At 40.5% G+C, this 27732-nt stretch overlaps 1 protein-coding gene and 1 long non-coding RNA gene across 2 annotated transcripts in view; one reads left to right on the top strand and one right to left on the bottom strand.

The window, feature by feature from the left end:
* The first annotated feature begins 4756 nt into the window (after positions 1 to 4756).
* On the top strand, positions 4757 to 6115 carry LOC118902676 (growth hormone-inducible transmembrane protein). The gene has a single exon (XM_036867292.1). The coding sequence runs from the start codon at positions 4874 to 4876 to the stop codon at positions 5909 to 5911; it is 1038 nt and encodes a 345-aa protein (XP_036723187.1). The 5' UTR covers positions 4757 to 4873; the 3' UTR covers positions 5912 to 6115.
* A 5499-nt stretch (positions 6116 to 11614) lies between these two features.
* The window catches only part of LOC118902303, a 38633-nt gene continuing 22515 nt past the window's right edge, over positions 11615 to 27732 (bottom strand). Inside the window, exons 3-6 of the long non-coding RNA XR_005021544.1 lie at positions 17450 to 17485; positions 16549 to 16628; positions 15165 to 15200; positions 11615 to 12480 (exon numbers count right to left, since the gene is read on the bottom strand). This is a non-coding gene — a long non-coding RNA (uncharacterized LOC118902303). The remainder of the gene's footprint in view (positions 12481 to 15164; positions 15201 to 16548; positions 16629 to 17449; positions 17486 to 27732) is intronic.

Genomic DNA, 27732 nt, shown 5'->3' with positions numbered 1-27732 from the left:
TCAGACCTGGGAAAATATGTGGAGATCCCGTTTACCTGCAGACAATCACAAACTAATATAAATACTACATCTGCCCTTTTATCCTTTCTTCCCCTCCCCTGAATTTCCCAGGGCAGTCAGCAGTGAAATAGGCTGACCTCACATCAGCCCCTGGAGAAATAAGAAGGAGTTATGTCCTGACTTAAGAAAAGTGTCTAGAAAAATATGTATAAATAAACAGTTTACTCTTTGATATAGTGTATGTTTCATTATGCAAGTGATTGGCATGTGTTACAAATGGGAGTAATCCAAACATAAATAAGGATCCATGTGGTCCATGGCAATGTCTTTGGCACAGATCCAGTCTTGTAATCCTCATAATGTTGATGACGTTACTGAACACTTACTCCAGTCAGGCCATCTTCAAATCACTTTACATATATTAACTCACTTGATTCTCACACCTCTGAGAGGTAGAAACTATTTTTCTCTGGGCCTTTGGTTTCCTTGTTTTGTAAAACGGAAATAACATTTGTTCCTATTATGATAGGATTATTGTGGAAACTCAATGAGTTAATGCATGGCATGTAGGAAACACTTGATACCTATTGCTTTTTAATATTTTATCATAGTTACTTGTCTCCATTTTACAGATTAGGAAACTGAGACACAGAGAAGTTAAGTAAATTGCCCAAGATACATAGCTAGTAAGTGGCAAAGCCAGGGTATAAACTCTTGGCCATTATGAAGAAACTGATGAATCCTTGAATCCATGAATATATTAAGGAAAGTAAGATAAGGATTACTTCCCACCAGCAATAAAGGGGAAAAAATTAAGCTGCTATTAGAATTTGATTCCACCAGAGGGCAGTAAATGTATGCATTACATAGGCATGATCCTAGCCCATGGAGTTTGTCTTTTTTTTTAAGACGTTAAACTCTGAAAGTTATCGCAGATTTTATGCCGATCGTTAAGGAAGAAATCAATTCAAACTATGTTCCTATCACCTTAAAGTGTAGAAGATTGCTGTGAGGGTTAAATATAATATAGTTAAAAATGTCTTATAAACTGTCAAGATCTGGTAAACTGATGAAAGGACTTCATCCATCAATATTCACTTCATTTTTTATTCACGCCTGTGAGCCTAACACTGCACTAGTGCTAGGGGTCAGGGTGTACCCGGCATAAAGGTCACTGAACAGTGAGAGACAAGGACCCTCCCCACCACTGCACTACCCCCCACTCACCCTTATTCTGTGTGTACACACACACACACACACACACACACACACACACACACGGGATAATTCTGTATATAATTTTAATCTCTGCTTTCTGAAATATACTATGCATATTTTCCCATTGAATTACATATTCTTCAAAAGCATGATTTTTCTGACTACGTAATATTCCTGTGTAGCTGACTCATAATTTTTATGTATTCCTTTATTGTTGAACACAGCAAAGGAAACAATCGAGTGAAGAGAAACTTATGAAATGGGTGAAAATATTTGCGAACCATATATCTTTCTGATAAGGGGTTAAAATCCAAAAAATATAAACTCAACTCAAGAGCAAGAAAACAAATAACCCAATTAAAAAATGGGCAAAGAACCTGAATAGACATTTCTCAAAAGGAGACATACAAAAGGAGACATACAAAGTACGTGAAAAGTGTTCAACGTGACTCATCATCAGAAAAATGTAAATCAAAACCACAATGAAGTATCACCTCACACCTGTTAGAATGGCCATCATCAAAAAGACAAACAGTAAGTCCTGGAGAGGATGTGGGGAAAAGGAAATCCTTGTACTCTGTTGATGGGAATGTAAATTGGTGCAGTCACTATGGAAAACAGTAAAGAGTTCCTCAAAAAATTAAAAATAGAACTACCATAGGATCCAGCAATTCTCCTTCTGGGTATATAGCTAAAAGAAATGAAATCACTAGCTCAAAGAGGTATCTGCACCCCCATATTTACTGCAGTATTATTCACAATAGTCAAGACATGGAAACAATCTCGGTGTCTGTTGATGGAGGAATGGATAAAGAAACGTGGTGTACATATACAATGGAATACTACTCAGCCATAAAAAAGAAGGAAATCCTGCCATTTGCAACAACATAGATGAACCTGGAGGACATTATGCTAAGTAAAATAAACCAAAGAGAAATGCTGTCTGATCTCACTTGTAAGTGGAATCTTAAAAAAAAAAAAAAAAAATGAACTCATAAAAACAGAGAGTAGAACAGTGGGTACCAGGGTCTGGGAGAGTGGGGGAAATGGGGAGATGTTGGTTAAAGGGTAAAAAGTTGCCATTATGGAGGATAAATAAGTCTGGACATCTCATGTACAGCATGATGACTATAGTTAATAATAATGTATTGAATACCTGAAATACGTTAAGAAAGTAGATTTCAAGGGATCTCATCACACACAAAAAAATGTATGGGAGATAATGTGTTAGTTTGACAGTAGTAATCATTTCACTGTGTATATCAAATCATGTTGAACACCATAAATATATACAAATTTTATTTTAAAATACATTTTAAAAAATTAAAAAGCGAATGGTGGGCTTCCCTGGTGGCGCAGTGGTTGAGAATCTGCCTGCCAATGCAGGAGACACGGGTTCGAGCCCTGGTCTGGGAAGATCCCACATGCCACGGAGCAACTGGGCCCGTGAGCCACAACTACTGAGCCTGCGCGTCTGGAGCCTGTGCCCCGTAACAAGAGAGGCCGCGATAGTCAGAGGCCCGCGCACCGCGATGAAGAGTGGCCCCCGCTTGCCGCAACTAGAGAAAGCCCTCGCACAGAAACGAAGACCCAACACAGCCAAAAATAAATAAATAAATAAATAAATAAATAAATAATTTAAAAAAAAAAAAAAAGCGAATGGTCTGTAATAGTCTTGATCTTCCTCCAAAATCCCCCTTCCCAGCAGCCCTCTAACCTCTACTATGACTCTCCTATTTGCCATCCTTTTCCAGCCACACTGAGTTCTTTACTCTTCTTCAAATATTCCAGACACACTTTTGCATGGGGCATTTTAACTTGCCAATTCTCCTTAAAATGTCCTTCTGCTGGAACCCACACGGGTAGTTACTTCTCCGTCATTTCTTTGCCTTCAAATGTCATCTTTTCGGTGAGTAATTCCCTGATTGTCCTATTTAAGATTAAAATTGCAATACCCACCTTCCCAACTAGCTCTCTATTCCCTCTTATCTGGTTTAGTTTTCCCCATAGAACTTATTACTCTGACAACTACATATATATTTATTCACTTAGTGCATCTCCCCTCTGTAAAACCTAAAACACATGATATCAGGGACCTTTGTCTGATTTGTTCACCACTGCATCTCCAATGCCTAAAACAATGCCAGGTCTAGAGTAGACACTCAGAAAATAATAGTTTGATGAATGAATCAATGAATTAATTAATTCTGCTGATAATCCTAGAGGAAAATTAGAATAGATTTTATACCATTCATTGAAAATTTCCAAGGCACAGAAAAGCCAAATGATTTACCAAAGGCCTTAAATCTGTTCCAAAGATACTACTGCTCTAGAGAAGACACCACAGTCTGTCCCTGTCTGAGAGTCACAAATTATCTTGCTTTCACACCATTTCAGGCCATTTCTTCATAGTACGTTCCTGGGACCCAATTCTAAGAAGAATGGAAAAGAATATACAAGGCACCTGCATTCTAGGAAGTCTGCAGTACTTTGCTATTAAATATTTAGGGGATAAGCAAAATAGGTAATCGAGTGCTACATTATCTAAGTGTTACAGACTCTACTGGTGGGGAAAGAAGTTTGTCTTCATTTAAGGGATTGCTTTAGTGGAGAGAGAAGTGCGAGAGCAATGTGAAGAAATAGGATGGCTTCAACATTATCAAAAACCCAATTACTAAGCACCTGGTTATACCTGGTGCTAGGATAGGCATGGCCCTGCCCTATGGAATGTTTCTGACCTTCCTAATGGAATGTTTTGTTTGGAATATACACTTCTGTTTCTTCATTTTCCTTGACTCTCTGTGTTGGTTTCTATGCATTAGATTAAACAGCCAGCCACCTCTCCAGTCTGGAAGGAGTGTCTCGTACAGGAGATGGACCTCATTGTTTGTCTAACAAACGTTTCTACAAATTGCGCTGTGTCTGAAAACTCCAAGTCTTTTGTATTATGGATTAAATGGGAAAGGCCCACCTTCACAAAACAGAACTGCAAATATTGGTCATGCTTCCTACAGAGAGAGACTCACAAACCAGGAGTTGGAAGAGACCATAAGACAAAGCCTTCTGATGGCCCCCAGGTGACAGGTGAATGGGGGGACCCAGCAGGTAAACCTCACAGTTGCTTCTCTCCACAGTGGTTTCGCACAGGCTTCAGGAGAAGCTCCAGCACGGCCCATGATGCTCCCCGCAGCTCACCTTGCCCACCTCTCCCACCCCATTCCCACCTCCTCCCACCCACCCAGGTTGAACACCCAGCAGTTCCCCGACCACGCTGAGGGTCCTCAGGGCTCTGCGTCTTTGCACCTATGGTTCTCTGCCCAAACTTTTCTTCTTCTCCTGCCTATAGTTGGCTACCTGGTGCTCCCCCTTGTGGCTCTGCAGGGGACTGCTCTCTGGGTAGTCTTTCCTAAGCCATGAGTCTGACATAGGTGCCCCTACGCTGTGCTCCCAAAGTCATCATGGTCCCCTGGGCGTTGCTCTGTGTTTATTACAGGTTAACCAGTGTAACCCCACTATTCTAAAGAGCCCCGAGAGAGGTGAGCGGAGGGCGCGAGAGCTGGTGGTCGTTGCTCGCCGGCCCGGAAGGGGAACTGCGCGCTTGGGTTGACCAGGGACTGAGCATTTCAGATCTGCTTGGTAAACCTGGTGCACCACCATGCTGGCCGCAAGACTTGTGTGTCTCCGGACACTACCTTCCAGGGTTTTCCACCCAGCGCTCACCAAGGCCTCCCCTGTTGTGAAGAATTCCATCACGAAAAATCAGTGGCTCTTACCACCCAGCAGGGAATATGCCACCAAGACAAGAATTGGAATTCGACGTGGGAAAACTAGCCAAGAACTCAAGGAGGCAGCTTTGGAACCATCATTGGAAAAAATATTTAAAATTGATCAGATGGGAAGATGGTTTATTGCTGGAGGGGCTGCTGTTGGTCTTGGAGCTTTGTGCTACTATGGCTTGGGAATGTCTAATGAGATTGGAGCTATTGAAAAAGCCATAATTTGGCCTCAGTATGTGAAGGATAGAATTCATACCACCTATATGTACTTAGCAGGAAGTATCGGCATAACAGCTTTGTCTGCCCTGGCAGTGAGCAGAACTCCTGCCCTCATGAACTTCATGATGAGAGGCTCTTGGGTGACAATTGGTGCAACCTTTGCAGCCATGATTGGAGCTGGAATGCTGGTCCAGTCTATATCATATGACCAGAGCCCAGGCCGAAAGCATCTTGCTTGGTTACTACATTCTGGTGTGATGGGTGCAGTGGTGGCTCCTCTGACAATATTAGGGGGGCCTCTTCTCATCAGAGCTGCATGGTACACGGCTGGTGTTGTGGGAGGCCTCTCCACTGTGGCCATGTGCGCACCCAGTGAGAAGTTTTTGAACATGGGAGCACCCCTGGGCGTGGGCCTGGGTGTCGTCTTTGTTTCCTCACTAGGATCTATGTTTCTTCCACCTACCACTGTGGCTGGGGCCACTCTGTACTCAGTGGCAATTTATGGTGGATTAGTTCTTTTCAGCATGTTTCTTCTGTATGATACACAGAAAGTAATCAAGCGTGCAGAAGTAGTACCAGTGTATGGAGTTCAAAAGTATGATCCCATCAATTCGATGCTGGGAATCTACATGGATACATTAAACATATTTATGCGAATTGCCAGTATTCTAGCAACTGGAGGCAACAGAAAGAAATGAAGTGACTCAGCTTCTGACTTCCTTAATACATCAGATATCTGGCTTGTTTATTAGGGGCAGATATTCTTTAAATAGTTTGTGCAAGCAGCTTTCGTTGAAGTTTAGAAGATAAGAACTTGTCAACATGTTTCAGGTGTTCCAGTAATGTGATGCTTCAGGTCTGCTTTTTCTTCTGGAGAATAAATTCAGTAGTTCTCTTCCAAATAGCACACACATTTTCAATTCTTGTGTTTGAGTAATTCTAAAATGTTCAAATGAATATGAAAACCAAGTTTTGTGTTGCAGGAATTTAAGTTATTTTATCTATTTTTAAATTTATTTGGTTAAGTGAAATTTAGCAAACTTGTGTACCTGCATTTTTCATTTTGGATTGCAGAATATTAACAAGTAATGTCATAAGTGATGTAGGGGTTTGGTAAAGGGACCAGAGAGGAGTAAAGCGACACCTGCAGTCTTTCTGTGAATACTTAGAACTTAGCACTCGTGTAATTGTGGTGAGCCAGTGAGGGGGTCTGGATGTTTGGAAACAAGTCATGGCTGTACGTCTGCTGAACTTATCAGAAGCACTGAGCAGAAAACAAAGACATAGGTGATTCTCCAGGCTCTCCTTATGATATGGATGTGATCATGTTTGGCTTCTCATTGTTTGACACTGTTAGGAGAGTCCACAATGCTAATCATGCGGAGAATTCCTGTTATGTGTATTATGTGTGTAAGTCTTACTTTTGAATCGTCTAGTAGAACAAAATATCCGTAAAACACTCAGGAAAAAAATATTCGAAGCATGAAAATTGTTGCATTTTAAGTATACAAACAATATGTGCATAGTTGCTGAATATTTTTGCAAATTAATTGAAATGTTTAAAGGAATACATGCTTGCCTTTCTTATCTCTTCAGGCTTTAACTTTTATCAGAAAAGCCTATTCGTGGTTTACACTTGAGATTATGAAAGCAGTTTTCCCCCTCAGATTTAGTTTCTTGCATTCCCTCTCAGAGGAATCACTAAAAAAAGGAAGGCAGGGCTTCCCTGGTGGCGCAGTGGTCAGGAATCCGCCTGCCAATGCAGGGGACACAGGGTCGAGCCCTGGTCTGGGAAGATCCCACATGCCATGGAGCAACTAAGCCCATGTGCCGCAACTACTGAGGCTGCGCTCTAGAGCCCGTGAGCCACAACTACTGAGCCCACGTGCCTAGAGCCCTTGCTCCACAACAAGAGAAGCCACCACAATGAGAAGCCTGCGCACCTCGACAAAGAGTGGCCCCCGCTCGCTGCAACTAGAGAAAGCCCGCGCACAGCAACGAAGACCCAACGCAACCAAAAATAAATTAAATAAATAAATTTATTTAAAAAAATAAATAAATAAAAATAAATAAATAATAAAGAGCCCCGAATGCAGGGGGTGGGTCTTCCAGCAGTACCCTTGGTAACTAGTGTGCCCCAAGTGGGGCACAGCAAGAACTCAAGTGGTGACGATCGATAAACAACTAAAAATCAGAATGGGGTATCAGAACCCAATCTATGGAAAAGCACATCATTTTGTACTGCTGGGATTTATCATGTGCATTAAGTAAAAGTAATGTAAAGAAAATGTAAAATGAAATGTAAGAAAATGTAAACTATCTTCCTGGGAATGAGTTCCTTACATAACTTTTCCCTGCTGAAATTCTTCACAACTTTGGGCATAGATATAACATGACTACATAAAGCTCCCATTTGCAAAATGGAACCTGTTTTCTCCTCCTCTTCAAGCTCTTCCCAATTCAAAAGCCCAGAGAGATAACTTCCCAGTTGTACTAACTTAGCCCCTTCTATCATTCTGTTCCTCTCCCCAAAGCCTAGTCCAGATCACTTTTGAGAACTCACTTCATCAAGCCAGCCACTTTTCCATAAAATCCCAGAAGTTAGTTGTACTTGCCAAAACCAGATTTCTACATTCCAGAGACTGAAACAGTTCTTCCAAAACTAAATTCTAGCAGTCTCCTTTAACCAAGTCTAGGAATAAATGTCTCCTGATTTAGATTTCTTAAGAAAACCTTTTCTAATCAAAACAAACAATTTTATTAATCAGAAATTCTCTGAAACTCATCTCTCCAGTACACATACATTTCAATAACAATCTTACAAAGAACAAGAATATAGTTTGAAAAGCTATTAACTCTTAAATTTCAGGCTTTTTTTTTTAAATAAATTTATTTATTTATTTTTGGCTGTGTTGGGTCTTCGTTTCTGTGCGAGGGCTTTCTCCAGTTGCGGCGAGCGGGGGCCACTCTTCATCGCGGTGCGCGGGCCTCTCACTGTCGTGGCCTCTCTTGTTGCGGAGCACAGGCTCCAGACGCACAGGCTCAGTAGTTGTGGCTCACGGGCCCAGCTGCTCCGCGGCATGTGGGACCCTCCCAGACCAGGGCTCGAACCCGTGTCCCCTGCACTGGCAGGCAGACCCCCAACCACTGCGCCACCAGGGAAGCCCAAATTTCAGGCATTTTAAAGGCTTCTCCAATCTCTCACTTTTCTTTTGAAAGCTCCTAATGTTAGTAATTATTCTTTTCTAAGACTTTCACTCAAAATCTTTGTAATACTTAATAAAAATTATAATCATTAACCTTAAGACATAGGTAAGTGGGTGGTAAGTATTATTAACTGGTAAGAATCACGAGGTTCTAAATTTAAATGATGTCTAGTTGAAGGAAAATGGTAAGACTTGTCATAATATGGAAAACACTATTCATTTATAATAAAATTTGATGAAGTTTTAGGAATGCGTTTTAACTAACTTTTGAATTGGATTTTTATTCTGCTTGCTATTAAAAGTCAACCTAAGAAGAAAAAAAGGATGGGGTTTGTCAAGAACCAACATGAAAAAACTACCAATGGGCAAAGCTTGAACAATTTGAGCAATAAAATAATGACTATAGTGTTGGATTATAACCTAAAGAAATTAATATCTGAGTCCATATGGATATAAATAAATGATTGAATAAAAAGTAAATTGGGGAGATAAGACAAATATTCCTTAGAGAAGAATTCCAAGTAACACATGTAAAGGAACAAGGGAAGTAGAAAATCAGCATTGGAACACCACAGTATATGCTACAGGCAAGGTCCAAAGGTGAATGCTAAAATTAGTGGACAAATCTTTAAGGAGAAACAGGACATGTGCAGAGTCTCAAAGTATCTCCCCCAAAATAATTAATAATTACTGTGGTGCTTGGGTTTTCCCCTTTCCCTCTTGCTTTGAAGTATAACTGACCTACAACATTTTGTTAATTCCAGGTGCACAACATAGTGACTTGATATTTCTATACATTTCGAAATGATCACGAGTCTAGTTACCATCTGTCACCGTACAAAGATGCTACATTATTATTGACTATATTCCCCACAATGTACATTTCATCCCCGTGACTCCTGTTTTTGTAACTGGAAGTTTGTACTTCTTAATCTCCTTCAGCGATTTCACTCCTCCCCCCACCCCCTCCCCTCTGGCAAACAGCTGTTTATGTCTATGACTCTGTTTCTGTTTTGTTATGCTTGTTCATTTGTTTTGTTTTTTAGATTCCACATATAAGCGAAATCATACAGTATTTGTCTTTCTTTGTCTGACTTATTTCATTTAGCATAATATCCTCTAAGTCCATCCATGTTGTCACAAATGGCAAGATTTTCATTCTTTTTTATGACTGAATAATATTTCATTATATACATAATATATAATGCTTATATATATAAGCGTGCGCACACATACGCACACACACACATATAAAAAATGCTTTTAACAAATTCCAGGGACTTCCCTGGTGGCACAGTGGTTAAGAATCCGCCTGCCAATGCAGGGGACACGGGTTCGAGCCCTGGTCCGGGACGATCCCACATGACACAGAGCAACTAAGCCCGTGCGCCACAACTACGGAGCCTGCGCCCTAGAGCCCGCAAGCCACAACTATTGAGCCCGTGTGCCACAACTACTGAAGCCCGCTCGCCTAGAGCCCATGCTCCGCAACAAGAGAAGCCACCGCAATGAGAAGCCCGTGCAACGAAGAGTAGCTCCCACTCGCCACAACTAGAGAAAGCCCGCGTGCAGCAACAAAGACCCAACGCAGCCAAAAATAAGTAAATAAATATTTTTAAAAACGGCTAAGATAGTAAATTTTTTAAAAAAAAAGACAAATTCCAGAAATTTCTTGATACTCTTTCTTCCAGGAGGTTGAGCTTAATTCCCCTCTCCTTTGAGTGTGGTCTAAACTTATGATTCACTTATAAGGAACAGAGGATGGAAACAGTAAACAAGAAACCTTACAGTGGAAAAACCTGACAGACACCCCTATCCAAGTGATCGTGGTTAATATCACCAACAACAAGTTATGTTGAAATCATGAGATATTATGATATGATGTGATGAGGGGGGCACTTCACCTCTTGGTGAAAAACAAAGAAAGACTGAGAAAAATGCCAGGAAGAGGAGACTCAGGAGACAGGATGACTAAATGCAGCAGAATGCAGTGCGATCCTGGGTTGGATCCTGGAAGAGAAAAAGGACATTAATAGAAAAACTAATCGAATCCAATGAGAGGCTGCAATTTAGTTTATAGCATTGTACCAAAGTTCAATTTCTCAGTTCTGACAAATGTGCTATGTTTTGTAAGATGTTATTTAACATTAGGGGAAGCTGGTCAGACATAGAAAGACAAAGAAGGACAAATATCATATGACATTGCTTATATGTGGAATCTAAAAAAAAATGGTACCTATTTACAAACAAAAATGAACCTATTTACAAAAAATGAACCTATTTACAAAACAGAAATAGAGTCACAGACGTAGAAAACAAACTTATGGATACCACGGGGGAAGAAGAGAGAGGGATAAATTGGGAAATTGGGGTTGACATATACACACGACTATATATAAAATAGATAACTAATAAGAACCTGCTGTACAGCACAGGGAACTCTACTCAATACTCTGTAATGACCTATATGGGAATAGAATCTAAAAACAAGTGGATATATATGTATATGTATAACTGATTCACTTTGCTGTACAGCAGAAACTAACACAACAACATTGTAAATCAACTAAACTCCAATAAAAATTAATTTTTTAAAAATGAAGGGCATATAGGAACTCTCTGTACCATCCTTACACTCCTCTGTAAATCTAAAGTTATTTCAAAATTAAAAGTTTTCAAAAAGTTAATCTGTTATCTCTAATGGGATAAACTGCTGATGCTTCACCTAAATTCCATTATGGACACGTGGATATGGGACAGGAGTAGGTGTATCGTAATCATTTCTCGGTGACTCTAATCTCCAGCTTTATTTTTCAGATCAATTGGATGTCCCTCTAGAGGGTTGGGATAGGGAGGATGGGAAGGAGGCTCAAGAGGGAGGGGATATGGGGATATACGTTTACATATAGCTGATTCACTTTGTTGTACAGCAGAAACTAACACAACATTGTAAAGCGATTATACTCCAGTAAAGATATAAAAAAAAAAATTTGATGTCCCTATGATAGTTGTATGGACCAAATATATAAGATAATGCTTTCCTTCTTGTGAAAAATTTTAGTTTTTCATAGTAATCTATTTATACATTATTATTTTTATACTGATTTATTATATCTATATATCACAATGTGTGACTTATTTGAAAGTGTTCTTTTGAAAAATAATGAAGAAATCCAGGTAAAGAGGGATAAAAATGTTTTAATTGTTGAAATACACTGGTAAATTGAGTGATTTACATTTCAGTACTAAGTGGATACACATGATCACTATCAAATTAAGAACTTTCCAAATATCCGACTAACCATCAGTGACAAGTCCTTGAAAACAGTGTAGAATTAACATGATGAGATGTTCTGATCACACACAGGTAGAATGGGAGAATCAATGGCTATTAAGTATTTGTGGTTACATAAGCCTTTGACTAAAGAAAATAGGAAATTAATCAAAATGTACATACGGCATGCAAATCTCAACAGTTTAAGTATTGCCATGTAGTACATTGCTCCCAATAAAGAAACTCCTCTGATATTTAAATAAAGCTGAAAACCAAATAGTAAAAAAGGAAAGAGATAACAGTAAGAATCAATTTAACAATTTTACAGCTAAACATTAACATGAAGTAGAAATAGTGAAAGATAACAGACAAATATATTACTTTGGGTAATTCATCGATAGTGCCTTATTATTGTAAGTTATAAATAGATGAAGGATTTTGCTATATAAAAACTATCAAAAAAGTATCAGTGAAAAGACATGATCTTCATGAGCTGTGGGGATGGCCAGGGTGAGAACGCAGCTGGGGCACAGCAGCCAGCTGGGCAAGAACCCTTTGTAAGCTTGCCTTCCCCGCAGGTGGACCAAATATAGTTCCATATACGTGTGTTGTTTAACCAATTCCTTTCTAGTACCACAACATTCAATATGTACCCATGGTTTTAACTATAAACTAAGAATTTGGGGCTGGGGGGGGGGCGGCGAATGCTTAGAATTTCCTTGGAAATGTCTGTGCACGTTACAAAATCCCACGAAGCAAAAATTCCATCCAGATCTTGATGAGGAGGCTATGACGGCAGCAAACAAAAAAGGGAAAAGAGTTAACAAGCGTGAAAAGGCGCCACTTAGATGAAAACATATCAGCGTTAAGCCTGCAAATTATTTACTGATTTTCTTTTCAGTAAAACACACGTTCAACATCCGTCCAGTATTGATTTGAGACTGAACACGTGGCCAGCACAGTGTGAAGCACTGATGACACTTACATGAAGAGACAAAGTCAGGTGGAGAGAGAGACTTCTAAACTTAGAACCAAAATACAACAGGAGGATGCCTGAACCAAGCTACACGGCAACAGCACAAAGATACCAACTGCCCAGCCACAATCTGTCCCTTCCTTGTTTGGTCAGACCCTCTTGGGAAGAGGGGCGAGCCACCCACTTCACCTCGAGCTCCCCCAGGGGATCTGATGCAGCGAGCCCATCCACTGGCATTGGACAAGCATCACTGCGCTGGCAGCACTCCGTATACCTAAATGGGCGTAACTTTCACCCTTGGGTCACCTAGAGAAGAAACTACACATCTGTATCGTGATATAAGTAACTTCGATTCTGAAATCATTCCTCAATTTGCTTCAAAAAGTAACCAAGTCAACTTTGAAGTTGGGTCACTGAGTGAGTTCGGTGGCTTTATTTCTAGAGAGGTTTTATATGTTAGGTCAAAAAAAAAAAGTGTCTCCAATCTTTTCCATAAAATGTCTCCTCTCATCGGGGTTTCTGCCCGATAATTTAAGCTCAGATGCCATGCATCCAGATAAGTACCACAATGGATGCTTAGCAATTGAGTAAATGGACAGCCTATCAACTTAGAAAACTTTTCAGATAATTCAAAAGAGGCAAATGGATTGTTTAGCAACAGAGGTAAAGAATGGCGGAAATTGAGAAGAGAGAGGGATGGCAATAAAATAGTTTTTATTTTTACATTGATAGCCATGAGCAGTAGGGAAATATTCTACCTAGCTGTCTAATGTCATGCGGGCTGACTAACCAGCAATAGTGCTCAACTGTTATCAGGAAATTTTAGATCCATATACAAAGCTGGACAATCATCTTGTCTAACTCTGTCATGTAAAAACTGAAACTGGGTGAAGCTGGGAGAAGGTAAGGGATTCATCTAAGGTCCTGTGTTAACAGCAGAGCTACCGAGTCTCCAGATATCTATCTACACAGCACTTCTTCCCACTCTATTCAGATGCTTTTTGAAATACACCCTGTTTTCAGGAGGGTAAACACTAATATATGCTTACTTTCAACTAGATTATCTTTTCTATTTGATGCAAATAATAAAACTACTGTTGCATCAGGGAAAACTGGCAGGGAACTTAGAAATCTACATGAGAGTTAGAACTCTGTTAAAAATACTAGAAATAGAAAATCTCCAGCAAGTTCCTAAAGAGAAGCTCAACACCTTAATGTGGTTATGGGCACTAGGGAATAATGCTCCATAATGCTGTAGCCTTGATGAGAGGGTCTTTGAAGAAGCAGCTGCCCAATATTGTTGTATTTCTTGTCCAGAAGAAACCAGTTACAGCTTCCATGTCCTTCTTCTCCAGTAGGAAAGCTTATTGGTCTCCACCTGTGAGCTTATTCTGCAACCCATCCCATCCCAGACACCAGCATCAGTACTGGTCCTCAGCCAGAAGCTGGTTCAATATCAAATCAGTCTTGCTTCTGATCTACCAATGGCTGGATTCTGGTTACAAAAAAGGATGATGGTACAGTGATGATGATATTGATGGTGATGATGACAATGACAATTATAGCAGAAGCTACCATTTACTTCACATTTAGTCCTAACAAGAACCCTTCAATAAGCATCGGGGGAAGAAACTTGCCCAGCTAGTAAGTGAAAGAGCCTGAATTCAAATCCAGGGTTGTTTGACTCCCAAAAGAGAATGGGCTATCTCAGGCGACAGAGCATTCCTGATCACTGGATGTTCAAAAGAGGTGGGATGTCATTCAGCAAGACTGAAAGACAGTGGGGATCTAAGTATTGCATGCATGTTGGTCCAGGTAAACAGAAACTCTCTTCCTCAATGGAAATGCTGCTCAGTATCTTTTAGAGACTAGTACCCAGACAGTAGTTAATAAATGAAAGCTATTTTTCTTCTGTCCTTGTTCTTGTTTGTCTTATAATTTTAACTCCAAGCTCTTCACCAGGTCCACAGTGCTTCATCTTTTAAACCTGGTCTATGATTTTACTATTCCTTCCTGAAAAACTGCATTTTTGCACACTGATGATTGCCGATCTCTACTGGAGTTTTGGTACTGGTACATCTTCTCTCTGTATATCAACTACCCCTGACTATTGCCAAACATTTAATATTGATCCTAATCTAATTCCAAACCTCTCTAGTCTCTCCTTGTCTGTCACTTCCAAGGTCCTAGCTCCTCAAAGACTTTGGCAATGAAGAGTGAAACCCTGGTAGTCTAGGCAAACAGCTTGTTCTTATTAAATGAATTAAGTTACATTCGAAAAATTATTAATGAAAAAAAAGTAACTGCAAAGAAAATTGATCTAATCATTAAAGACCTCTTTACAATAAAATATATTGGATTCCATAGATTTAACCACAAGATGAGACCCCTCCTCATACTCAAGTTCGAGATTTCTTAGAAATATAGAGCATTAATATCTACAGTTCATTCATCCAGGCTAAATATATAGAATTATTTAGAAAAATATACAGTACCTCTTGATTATTGTCATGATATTACTTTCTTCTAATCTTAAAAAAGAGAAAATTAAGAAAAGTTAAATGTTCAGTTATAAAGAATATATTCTAGTTTCCTACAAAACTATAAATAGTTGTGACATATATGTATTTGCTAGTCTAAATCACCGAGTAGAGAAAAACCAATGAGGAACAAATAACCATAGTATGTTAAGAAATAATAAAGGCTTGTGTACAAATTAAATCAAATATTACATATATATAATTGTATGTGTACATATTAATAGTTCTTTAAAACCACATTATCAGACAACTGTACAGTGATTAGTAAATCAGCATTCTTCACCACGAGCCACACTTAAAAATTTACTTAAGGGACTTCCCTGGTGGCGGAGGGGTTAGGAATCCGCCTGCCAATGCAGGGGACACAGGTTCGAGCCCTGGTTCAGGAAGATCCCACATGCCACGGAGCAACCAAGCCCATGTGCCACAACTACTGAGCCTGTGCTCTAGAGCCCAAGAGCCACAACTACTGAGCCAATGTGCCACAACTACTGAAGTCCATGCACCTAGAGCCCATGCTCCACAACAAGAGAAGCCACCGCAACGAGAAGCCCGAGCACCGCAATGAAGAGTGGCCCCCACTCGCCGCAACTAGAGAAAGCCCGTGCGCAGCAACGAGGACCCAACACAGCCAAAAATAAATAATATAAATAAAAATAAATTTTAAAAAAAATTTACTTAAGCAAGAAGCTATCTACAAGGCTGCAATCGTGCCTATTATCAAAAGAACCTCATTAGCCCTGCAATTACTAACTACTAAAACTCAGAAAAAGGAGCCTCCACTTCACATCATTATACAAAAGACAGTTAATTTTCTTCTAATCACCAGACTACTTATCAGTCACATTTATAATATATTATAGGAATGTACCTTTATGTTCTACAAAAACTCCATAAACTTACTGAAATGTTTGCTTTCATTTTCACACTGATCATCACTGAAATTAACAAGAAATTTAAAATCTCCACGGAGAATAACCAGGAACAGAAGGTAACTTTTGCTCTGGAATTACTGTCATCATGTGGGTGGCAATGTCAACAAATGATTACAATGAGCAGATATGGTTTTTCTGGGTTTTTTTTTTAAGGCCGCTCCGAGCGGCATGCGGAATCTTAGTTCCCCGACCAGGGATCAAACCTACGCCCCCTGCAGTGGAAGCACGGAGTCTTAACCACTGGACCACCAGGGAAGTCCCAGCTATGGCTCTTATACACAGTTCACTGCAAGTCAGTAATATGTAGGGTGAGTCAGGCAAGCTGAAATATGCATTTCATACTTTTTTCACAAAACAAAGAAATAAACATGTAGACAGAGTAAACATCACATGGTTCTACTTACTTTTTCGCACAGTCTTTGTTTGATTGGACACCATATTGACAGCTTCAGATGGTAGACCAACATACACCCCTCCATAGTTTCTTGATGAAAAGAAGCAGAGATAGAAAAATCAGACCAAACTACATGGTTACTAAACATTTGCAGAAAATGATGAGAGCATGGGGCCCTTCAAACAATTATAGAATTATTAAAATAACTCATGACTTTTCAAAAGTAGAATTCAGAATATTATTGTCCTTGGAGAGATCATTGTTTTTCTATGTTAAAAAAAGAAGCAATATATAAAAAAAAGAAAGCTGTGTAGTAGAATTTTTAGATATTTTACTTGCAATGAGAAAGAAGAGAAGTTGGGATTTTTAGAATTTAGTAGAGTAATAAATATCAGTAGCGTGACATGTTACAGTTAATCAGTCAACATTTATCAAGAATTCAGAGTGGTCAATGTGGTATGAGGTGCTATGGACACACAAAAACACTTTACCTCTAGGTAGATATAAAGTGAGGAGGAAGAGAGAGAGATAAGGAGTAATGAGAGTGGAGTGCTGCTAATCAGAGGATGGAAGGACGGAGAAGGCGGAAGGAAGGAAGAGATGTCATCCAATTTGAGAGACCAGCACATCCAAAGGCCAGAAGATGGAAACTAGCACAAGCCGTGTGCACAGGACAAACCAAGCTTGTTTGGAAGAAGCAAAGATTATGGTCCCTGGGCAAGATATTTATCACACTGCATGCTCCTCCCTGTATTCTCTGTGCCAAAAGTTTTCCTGGTGGAATCTGTATTACTGGCAATGTGCTACAGTGGTCGATTAAATGCATGAGTTAAATTAATTCATGTTAAATTAAATCCATGAGGTGGGACCAAAGTTATTCAAATTAAAGGTAGCTTCAACACCAAACATACCTCCTCTTGTCATCTTCTGTTATTGATTCTTCTGTTCTAAAAGGTCAAAAACATTTGCTATGAGCCGTTTGGTTACACAGTCAGAGACGTCATTTTTGGCTCTGAGAAAAGAGGAACTGATGAGTTAAAGCCAATTTTGTTTATTTCAAGTTCTTCCATCAAGTATTTCTGTAACACAGGATTCTCTCTTCACCTCAATCATTTATACACTAAGAAATTGGCAGTTTTCTACTTACCAAAAAGCGCAAATCCATCAAATGCCAACAAGTCCAATTGCTGAACAAAATCAAAAACTGAGGTAACCATAATGGAAAAGAATATAAAGAAAAGAATGTCCATATGTGTATAACTGAGTCACTTTGCTGTACAGCAGAGATAGGCACAACACTGTAAATCAACTATACTTCAATTAAAAAATGTTTAATTAAAAAAAAACAGAAAACACTCATTCAAGGGACAAAAAACAAAAAAAAACAAAAAACCTGAGGGCAGCCAAGACTGGAAAGAGCACATAAATTGGGTGTCAGGAAGCCTGGGTTCTTGTCTGGCTGTGCCACCGCTCCCTGTGTGACAGGCTGTGGGCAAGTTGCTGGCCTGTATCTCATCTGTAAAATAACGGGGTCGACCAGATGACGCCCAAGGTCCCTTCTAGTCCTAACACACTATGAGTTTGTGTCTCTTATGCCAGTTCAGCAGCACAATTCTAGGTATGAAAGATTTCCTTAGTGCAAAAAGAGTTAAAGTCAATTTAACTTTCTTTTATCTAAAAAAACAGCCGTTTTATACATGATCTACTGCAAACAGAAGAGGGAAATGTTCAAAAGAAATTTCTAGAGGGAATCACTACTTTAAAATGCAGTCTCTTTCCTTGAATAAGAGGACTCCATATTCTACTAGAATTCCTTGGCATATTTTTAGGAGGATCAGGAAGCTTACCTTCAAGTACTAGCTAGCATACATTAGTTATTTTTCTGAAAGAAAAAAAAAAAAGACTCAAATGTATCTCGCTGAACTCAACATGTAATTATAAGGGGCTTCAGTTAAGAAGAAAGCAGACTGAAAACATCTAAACAGCTTCACTGAATATTTTAATTGCAGGGATTGTCATATCATGGTTTCACACATTTAAAAGCTGTGAATGTATATATGTACATGAGATTTTGCTTCATTGCAACAGCCCGTAAATCCGAAATCTATAGAGAAAGGAAGTGGAGATTTGGAAATTATCTGTTAAACACTGGCCATGCACACAGAAAATACTCCAATAGAGGGCAAAAACCACCCTGCAATCTAATTTGTCCAAATTGAGCCCATAACCTACTTTTAATTATCAACTTCATTTATCTCTTGCTAAAGTTGGATCGTTTTTTAATTCAAAGGTGTCAAAGTCATATTGTATTAAAACTGGTGCTATGCTTATTGAAGTGGTATAACACTTTCAGGTGCTGTTTACCAGTTTTAATTAAAATGGATTTATAACCCGTTAGTACAGATACTAGAAAAAATGATGGTGACAAACTCATTCAAGATTATCAGAACTGTTTACTCTGGTTCTGAATGGCCAACATTATAATGAAATTGTTTGTGAAGCTGTAACTGGCAGATTTGGACATATACAATGTCTCATTTTTTGTCACAGATATTCTTTTCATATCCAATGACATATCTGTGTATTTTAAATCTTTCCCCTTTTGCCTAATCCAGCTTAAGGATTTATTCAGTGTTTTAAAATATATTTAACTTCCCTAAATGTAAAACAATAGTGAATTATTTTTAATCTATTATCTCTCATAAATTATTCAATGCCCTAAAACCCAACTGTGTTCTCCTTGATAAAATTAATCAACAATCCTACGCATCTAATTTGCAGGAAATGATAATGTGGCTGACATATTTATTGGATAACAAATTAAACTTCAGAGATATTACTAAATCTTTAAAAATACCATTTATAAGGACTTTTCAGATGTCCGTTCTTTTAAACCTTTAAGTGAGTTATAATGCCTGTCTTTGTCTACATGCTCCGTTCCTTCCACAAACAATTATTCTACGATACGAAGACTGGAGACTAAAGACTACATGGGTAAAAACTGCATCATCACTGAGTCCTTCCTGTGTGTCAGGTACAGTGCCAGACACTTCACATGCATCAGTGCTACTCCTCTCAACCGTTCTGAGAGTTTACAACTGAGGAAATAGGTTCAGAGAGCCAGGTAATTAACAAATATGCAAGACCAACATTGAAACCCCATCTATCTGACATGAAAAACATGCTCCACATTCTAATTCACCACTCTGCCTCTCAAATAGGAAGATGTGAAAGTCAAAAACACTTCCAGTGACAAACCAACATGTTGGTTTCCCCTAGAGTGGGCACTGTCTCTGTACCACTCTTGCAAAAGCTTTGAGCCTCACCCCTGTCTCACAACCTGCTTGTGTAACTGCACCAGGCACTTTGCTTGTAGGATTCTACTGTTTCCTTTAATCCTCATCACAATCCTGCAAGATGGGTATTAGCCACATTTAAAGATGAAACACTGAGGCTCTGAAAGGTGGAGCAGCATGACCAAGGTTACAAGGTCAGGTAATAGAGCCAGAATTCAAAACCAAGGTTGTGTGATTCTAGCTCCTGCTTCATAAACTGTGAGCCCATGCTAATTTGTATCAGAGAAATACCCCCATCTCCCAAGCTGGATCTCTCTGATTTTTACCATCCCACTTGTAAGAGGGAAACAAGATGGCAGAAGAGTCTTAGTCAATGTTTCAATAGCATTAGACCTAAACCTCTATGCTGCCAGGGACAATCAATCTTTGCAGAACTTGTTGAATGGCTACATAAATCATTTTTATCCCAATAGAAAACCTCTCCAGATCAGCAGTTACATTAGACTCTATTCATCTGGACAACCAGTTTCAAATTGAGGTGAAATCAGAAAACCGCGGTTGGTCTAAACCAAACCTCCTTGCGGACAGAGAGGTCCAAGCCACTGTGTTTAGCTGCCTGAGAGCCAAGTGCTGCCCTGTCCTGTCCAGGAAGACAGCATCCTCCCAGCCAGGGTGATGTGGTCCTGCCCCGACTGAACAGGCTGTAGCATTCGAAGAAGAAATGGTTCATCAAGCAGCAATAAAGAGTCCTGGTAAAAGGAAGGCCCAGAGATGTTAAGCCACAGGCCCTGAAAAGCTGGCAAAATTGTCTCATGATTACTAGTGATTCCAGATGGGCATCCAAAAAATATACCTTCTGGTGTGGGGACCAACTTCTCTTGAAAGGGTGTTTCTTGTCGATAAAAAGTGGACATTATCTCGGGACAGTTCAAAACTGGGGTGATAAATTTATCTGACAGCTAAGCAACTTAGCAAGAAGCTTCAGTCTTTAGGATTCTAACCCCTGGGGAGATTTTCAAGTTTTGAATAATGGCCTGGCTGTCCAAACACCTGGGCTGCCCCACCTGTACACCACTTTAAAGAATCACTGTACTTGTTTCACCTCACGAAACATATTTTGAAAGATTTTGTTATCAACTGGCCTTACTATCTCACTTGCTGATAATTTTCTTAGACATACAAGTGCCAAAGGGAGCCTCTGATGTGCATGGGATGGTTCCCACAGGGTGTTTGTGTAATGTGAATCCAAGGCAAATAAATCTTATATTTTGCTAATGTAGAGCCTGTGCAGCCTCGTTGTAGATTTCCGTTCAGTTTCTAAAGTAATGAAAATAGCCTGTGGTCCTCCTTCGACCCTGCCAATCCAGAGCATCGGGCTAGGAATTGCGCTCGGGCCAGATCACCCCCCCCCCCCACCACGGAGCCCTTGGATGAGCCACTGTTTTTCATGAGGGACTTGATTATTTTTCTTTTCTGGTCACTACAGCTTTAGTGGAAGGGCAGTGGCTATTGTGCAGCCTGCAGCTGTGACTGCTGACGGATCACAAGATTTGTTCCTAAAGCAGGGAAGGAAGTGGGGAGGAAGCGCAGGACAGAAGGCCACACGGACTCCGCCTTGGCGAGAACAGCAGCCGCTGACAGAGTCTAGAGGGCCCTCGGTCACGGACATCATGGCCCTATTTTCTGCTGGTACTAAAGACAAAGAATGAGATGACTTCACCCTGGAGTCTTCCCTTAGAAAACAGAGACTGAAGATTGCATTAGTCCATGCTGGAGACGACAAAGTGAAAAGGAGGCCGATTCACAGTAGAGGAGCTGGAACAGGCCAGACCGCACTGCTCGGGAGTTAATTGGTCCAGATATCTCCACAAACTCGGCCTACCCGTACTCTTGCTCCTTTAGACAAGAAGCAAGTGGACATACCTCAACCAGGAGAAATCTCCTAGTGTAGCGATCCACTTCTAAATAATAGTTCTGAAGCCCAGTGCAGGAGTCAATGCCCAGGTGCCTACAGGCAGAGGCACTGAAAATGGGAAGTGTGAATGAAGGGATTCAGGGACGAGAACACCCCTGAATCTACCATAAATAGGGAAGAAACCTTGAGAATAAGGCTTCTACCAAGGGAACCAAAACACGGGGTTATAGGAGGGAAGGGACCAGATACCATCAATCAAATCACCTAAAAACAAAAAGTGAAAGGTAACTTTCACCAGTTTCCCTCCCCGCTTCCCCGGCTCCGGTCCCAATTTCACCACCATGCAGGCTGATGTCAATAAGGGGAAGGAAAACGAGCACAAATTACCAAGGGGTCGACAACTGGAAGCAACTGCGTGGCCTATCAGGACAAAACCTGCTCCGGCCAGGGAAGCTGTGCTGGACTCGCCCTGCCCACGTTCTGCAACGCAGGGGCGAGGACTCTGAGAAACATCCCCCTTTGCCACCCGGCTCCCTGTGAGGTTCTACCAAATGGGATGCTCAAGAGACATAAAATGCAAAAAGAGGGGAAAGGGCTGCTCTTTCCAGCTCTGCGTACTGCTCCAGCCTACAGCACCCCAGCAGCTGGTTCCAGTTTCCAGGACAGGCCCTGTTAACCCTCCTTTTCTGGTCACTACAGCTCAAGTGGGTGGGCAGTGGCTACTATGTGGCCCCCAGCTGTGGTTACTGCTGGATTACAGCATTCAGCTGTGATTACGCCAGGCTGGCAGTGCCCTCTCCCCAGAAGGCAGCGTCCCAGCCCCAGAGAACCGCTCCTCTTCCAGCTCCTAGATTCCAATAACCCCAACTTCCTTCCTTTGTCACTCCTGCCCTAGGAACGGTAGCCACTTCCTGTTATAACTCTCCCTACGATCTCAGTCTTCCTTTCTTACATCCTCAATCCTCCATGACCTGTTTAACCAATTCCTAATAGTAATTTCTCTCTGCTGAAATATTTAATGTGGTTTCCTTTACCCTGACTGGACACGAACTGACACATGACTTGGTAGCAAGAGTGGGGTTTATCTCCCAGGCCTGGATTGAACGTGTCTCACTAAAGCATTTAAAGTACCTGTTATTTCCTGTTTATCAGGCCCAATTACTATGTCATCAGTGTATTGGACCAGTATGACGTGCTGTGGGACATCAGTAACATCAAGATACTGCAGAATAGAGGATGAACGGCAAGACTGTGATGGTATACTGTTGGCCTTGCCAGGTAAAAGCAAACTGCTTCTGTTATCCTCGCAAACCGGTTCAGAGGTAAAGTACTCGCCAAAGGTTGCATAACAGGAGCTAGGGGCTATGTTGAGTGTTTTCAATAAAGATACCACACCTTGAACAGCAGCTGAAATTGGAACCACCATTTCATCAAGTTTACAAGAATCCAAAATCACTCTCTAAAATAAATCTGCCTTCCACATGGGCCAAAGAGGCAAGTTAAAAGAAGACATGAGAAGCGTCTTCATTTTTTCAAGTCTTTGGTGAGGGCACCAATTTCTGCAACTCCACCAGGAATGCAGTATTCCTTTTTGTATATTATTCTGGTATAGAAGGGAAATCCCATAGACTTCTACTTGACCCTTCCTACCAAGATAGCCCTTCCTTCACAGGTCAGAGAGCCAATGTGGAGATTCTTCCAGTTGCCAAATACATCTACTCTGATTATGAACTCAAAACTGAGGAAATAACCAGAGTATGGGATCTGCAGACTACTGGACTCACTGCAATTTTTAGGTTAGCCAAAATTCCAGTTTTTACCTGACCACTATAAGCCCACACATGGACTGATCGCCCATAGTGGCATTTTGGGTCCTCAGGTGTTAACAGCAACTCAGAGCCAGTGCCTAGAAATCTCTAAAAGGTCCAGGTACTTCCTTTTGTTCTGGACACAGTTGCTCTAGTAAATGAACACAAATCCTTTGGGGAAGACATGAAAGAATACCTACCATACATACATGTGGCCGTGTTTAAAATTCCCTCAAGGGAATGTGGCCTTAATTACTCTGAGTCTGACTTGGGTCTGGAAACTGGGTTAAGAGGCTATGCCTTTCCATTGTGATGACTCAGCTTAGCTTTCTGGCTCACAGACCAGAAGTCTTCCTCTTATAAAATATACAGAGGGAGAAAATGAACCCTTAGATGGCCATCCTTCTCATCTATCCCTAGGGAGATTGTGATCAACTAGCTCTCATCAAGATTCCTTCCAGGATGAAACATTCTGCCTCTTCATCCCTGCTGTCTGTTATGGCGAGTGTGCCCACCTTGTCTTAGGTGGTTCAGTTCTTGGCCTCTGCTTCTCTGGGATCCCGTCACACCCAAGGAAACAAAGAACCCATCTCAAGGGCAGCATCTCCCAACTATCATAGCCATGTTATAGAGGACAATCATCTTGGATACTCCCTTCACTATGTGTTTCTCAATTTGCTCAGTCTCCTAGGGAAGGGGGTCTCCTCTGCAGTGGGGAGCAGCTCACACTTGAGAAAGTCACACCAGCTTTCCTCTCTCTTCAAGCCTTTGGATTCCTTCCTCTCCATCACACCAGAAAAGTTCTGACATACTGCTCCCCTGGTGAGAGCATAAGTTCCTTCTGTTTAGTTTCATCAACCAAGTTGACTAAACTGTTAAGAGTCCTAGCTATGCACCTAAATTAGATCTGAAATCTCTGTTAAATACAACAATATCAATAAATTCAGTCTCAGCATACACTGCTTCTCCTTGGTCTCACACCCTTAGAAGCCATTTCCATACATATTTCTGAGGATTCTGGTAGAAGAAAATGCACAAGCCTGCAATTACTTTGCAGTATAAGCTCTTTCCTCCCAGGTCAGACATTGTGCTTGTCCCGTGGGAGCACCCTGAGATCTGATTCTATTTGTGGGTCCCGTAGCAATAAGGGGTGGTTGCAGTAGGTCCTGCAGAGGACAAGCACCCCCTAGCAAGGCAATCACCCAGGCGAGGGGACCCAATTCCATGCCTCTTACCCAGCTGGTCTACCCTATTCTCAAAGGCCCTGCCAGGAAAACAGAAAGTTTCTGGCTGGCAAAGATGGGGAGAGAAAGTCAGCTCTTCATCATTAGCTTCACCTCAATTTTAATTTAGCCCAGTCTAGTGCTCTTGAAAGAGGAAATGGGAAATAGACGAGGCTACAACAGCTGTCTCTAATCTAACCAGGGACCAAATGGCCACAGACTACTCCCTGCAATATGTACCTGAATCTAACAGCTAACAGAGAAAGCCCGGCCACTTAACACAGTCTTAATGCCTTAATATCACGGCAAATGCAACAAGATGAGAAAGTCACGGCCCCCCTTGATTTCTGGAATCCCCAACTAGGTGAAGAGGAGGGGGGTGGGGTGTAGTGTAAAGAGGAAGGTAGGCTGGCTTTTTTTATTCAGTGGTGCAAGCAACCACCCATTTGAATAATTTTAAGGGTCTGGAAAGGCTAAGATTTAAATATAGTTTAATTTTACCTGTTGGCTAAAGTTACAAATTCAGGTTCTCTATTATCCATCATGTGTGCCTCAGTGTCAATTAAGGCAGAGGCATGTGAAAGAGGGGGCCGGACCCCAGGGGAGGGGCTGGAACTAAGAGCTGGGGTTCAGGTATAAACAGCGTCCGTTTCACAGTTGTGCCCAGGACACATTTTAGAAGGAAGACTTACTTCTCAGGTCCAAAGAGTAAAGGAGCGAAGAGGTACTAAAAGACCTAGATTAAGTTTAGCAAGTAGTTCCTCCATTTTTAAATCCCCATGAGCCACTACTCTACAGAGTAAACTTGTGTAATAAACTTGTTTTTTTCCAGAGAGAGCATGACCGAAAGCCTCTTGGTAAATTGCTTTCTCTGGTCTCAAGACACTGTCTTATTTCTGGGCATATACAGCATCTGAAAATTTGTGGAAAGTGATGTCACATTTAGAAAGAAAATGTAATAGTGCGATAATTGTTTAATCAAAAGGTCACATCACATCTTTTGAAAAAAAACTTTTAAACCACAAGAACATTTCCTAAGAACCATGGAGCATATGTTAACAATTTGGGACCAGGGTTAAAAAATACACTGGGCATTTAATTACCATCGGGTCTCTTTTCGTTAACAAAGACTTAGCTTCTTTTATCAAAGGACAGGTGTTGGAGGAGAAAGAATGTGTCAAAGTTAAAGCCACCCATTGAGTCTCATGATAATCTCCTAGAGTGAGATCACATGCTCCCAGTCTCTGACTCAGATTTTCGGCCACTGCATTCATAAAAATGTTTGCAGAGCCAAGTGTGATTGAGGGTAGACCACAAGTCCATCCTTTCCTCCCACTTTGGGGATTGCTGAAAAGCTAAATCCTCAGTTGATAGTTTAAAAATGACACATCTTGTTATAAAGCAGAAACTAACACACCATTGTAAAGCAATTATACTCCAATAAAGATGTTAAAAAAAAAAAATGACACACCTTTGCAGAGGGATATAGTGTTTAGTGATCCCTATCTTACCAAAGTTGCCCCAATTTGGGGCGATGTCAGAAAAAGAAAAAAAAAAAAAAGCAACCGTTGGTTTCAAAACTGCTTTCTTATATCTCAGAGTTTCCACCAAATACTTCTAGCCTACTTCCTGTGAAGCCAGCATGGTGCTCTCCTCACACTTCTCACATTGAGTATCTATACTGATCCAGATTCTCTAGGTCACTGCACACCCATCTGCTTCCTACTAGCTTTGCAGACCTTCTCCTAAGTGAACCAGAGACACTGAATTTCTCTCTAACCATAAAGCTCTGACTTCTTTTAAGTCAAGGTTCCAGAAGGTGAGCCACTTCCAAACCAGCTCCATGTCTGTGGTTGCTCTTTGGGGCTGGCTGGCTTTCCTCTGCCTGTCCTTTCTTCATTAATGTATTTTGTGCATATACCTCTTTAAAACTAACTATCCACACAGAACACATAAACCTTTCAATCAATTTATACCACTATGGTTACCATCCTATCAATAACGATCACTTCAATGAAGCGAGACCTTATTCAGAGTTACTATAGTAAATATAAACCACAACTTTTTTCTTCCTCAGTAGCACATGGTAATCAAAATATTTTCGTCGCAATATTTGCTTAGTTTCTGGGTTGTATAAAATAGCTGTCCCAGGTGACCTACAAAAAAGGTTTCAAAGGTAAAATAATGGAAGCACGGCATGGATACATTATGTGCATATGATAAACATCAGGCAGCCACTAGTCACTCTAATTAGTATCTCCTCAGGCATGGTGGCTACAGGTGCCTTAAAATTCAGAACGTTCTCACTGCCCTAGACTTCCAGAACGACATAGTTCTGTGGCAAAGAAAGGATTTATTTTTCACTTATTCATCAACAAAAATGTTCTAAATATAGAGCTATTCTTATTAGCGATGATCTAAGAAGCAGAAAAACAGGCTGCAGCCTTTTCTTTTTCCATATTTGCAGTGTCACTACAGAGGCCAAATTTATTTTGATTTGTAAACGGTACAATTTCAATATGGAAACCTCAGGAGATCATGCGTGTAGCTCCAATGATCTATTTTTAGTTACCATTCATGATCATCTTTTGGAATAAGCTTATTAATTGACAATGTTTACTTCCATTGACACTACCATCCTCCAGATAAAGTGGAATCATTTAATTTTCTCTATAATATGTTTTTATGATGACCCCTCCTTTTCACGGAGGTTCCAATCGATTCTACCAAGCATTTAATTACATATGATATTGGACAGAATTAACATTTTATCATTGACTGTTAGGGCCTATATGTAATCTCATCCATGTCTTCACAATTTCAAAACTTCTTAGGACAGTTAGCTTTAAGTCTCTCTCCTTGGATGGGCCCCTTTCTTTCTTCCAGAATGTACTACCAGAGAACATGAGTGACATTTGCTCTTTGTATGGGGTAATAGATCAAGAATTAAAT

The sequence above is a fragment of the Balaenoptera musculus genome, chromosome 10, assembly GCF_009873245.2.
Source record: "Balaenoptera musculus isolate JJ_BM4_2016_0621 chromosome 10, mBalMus1.pri.v3, whole genome shotgun sequence".
NCBI lineage: Eukaryota > Metazoa > Chordata > Mammalia > Artiodactyla > Balaenopteridae > Balaenoptera > Balaenoptera musculus.
This window is presented reverse-complemented; position numbering and strand designations above follow the sequence as displayed.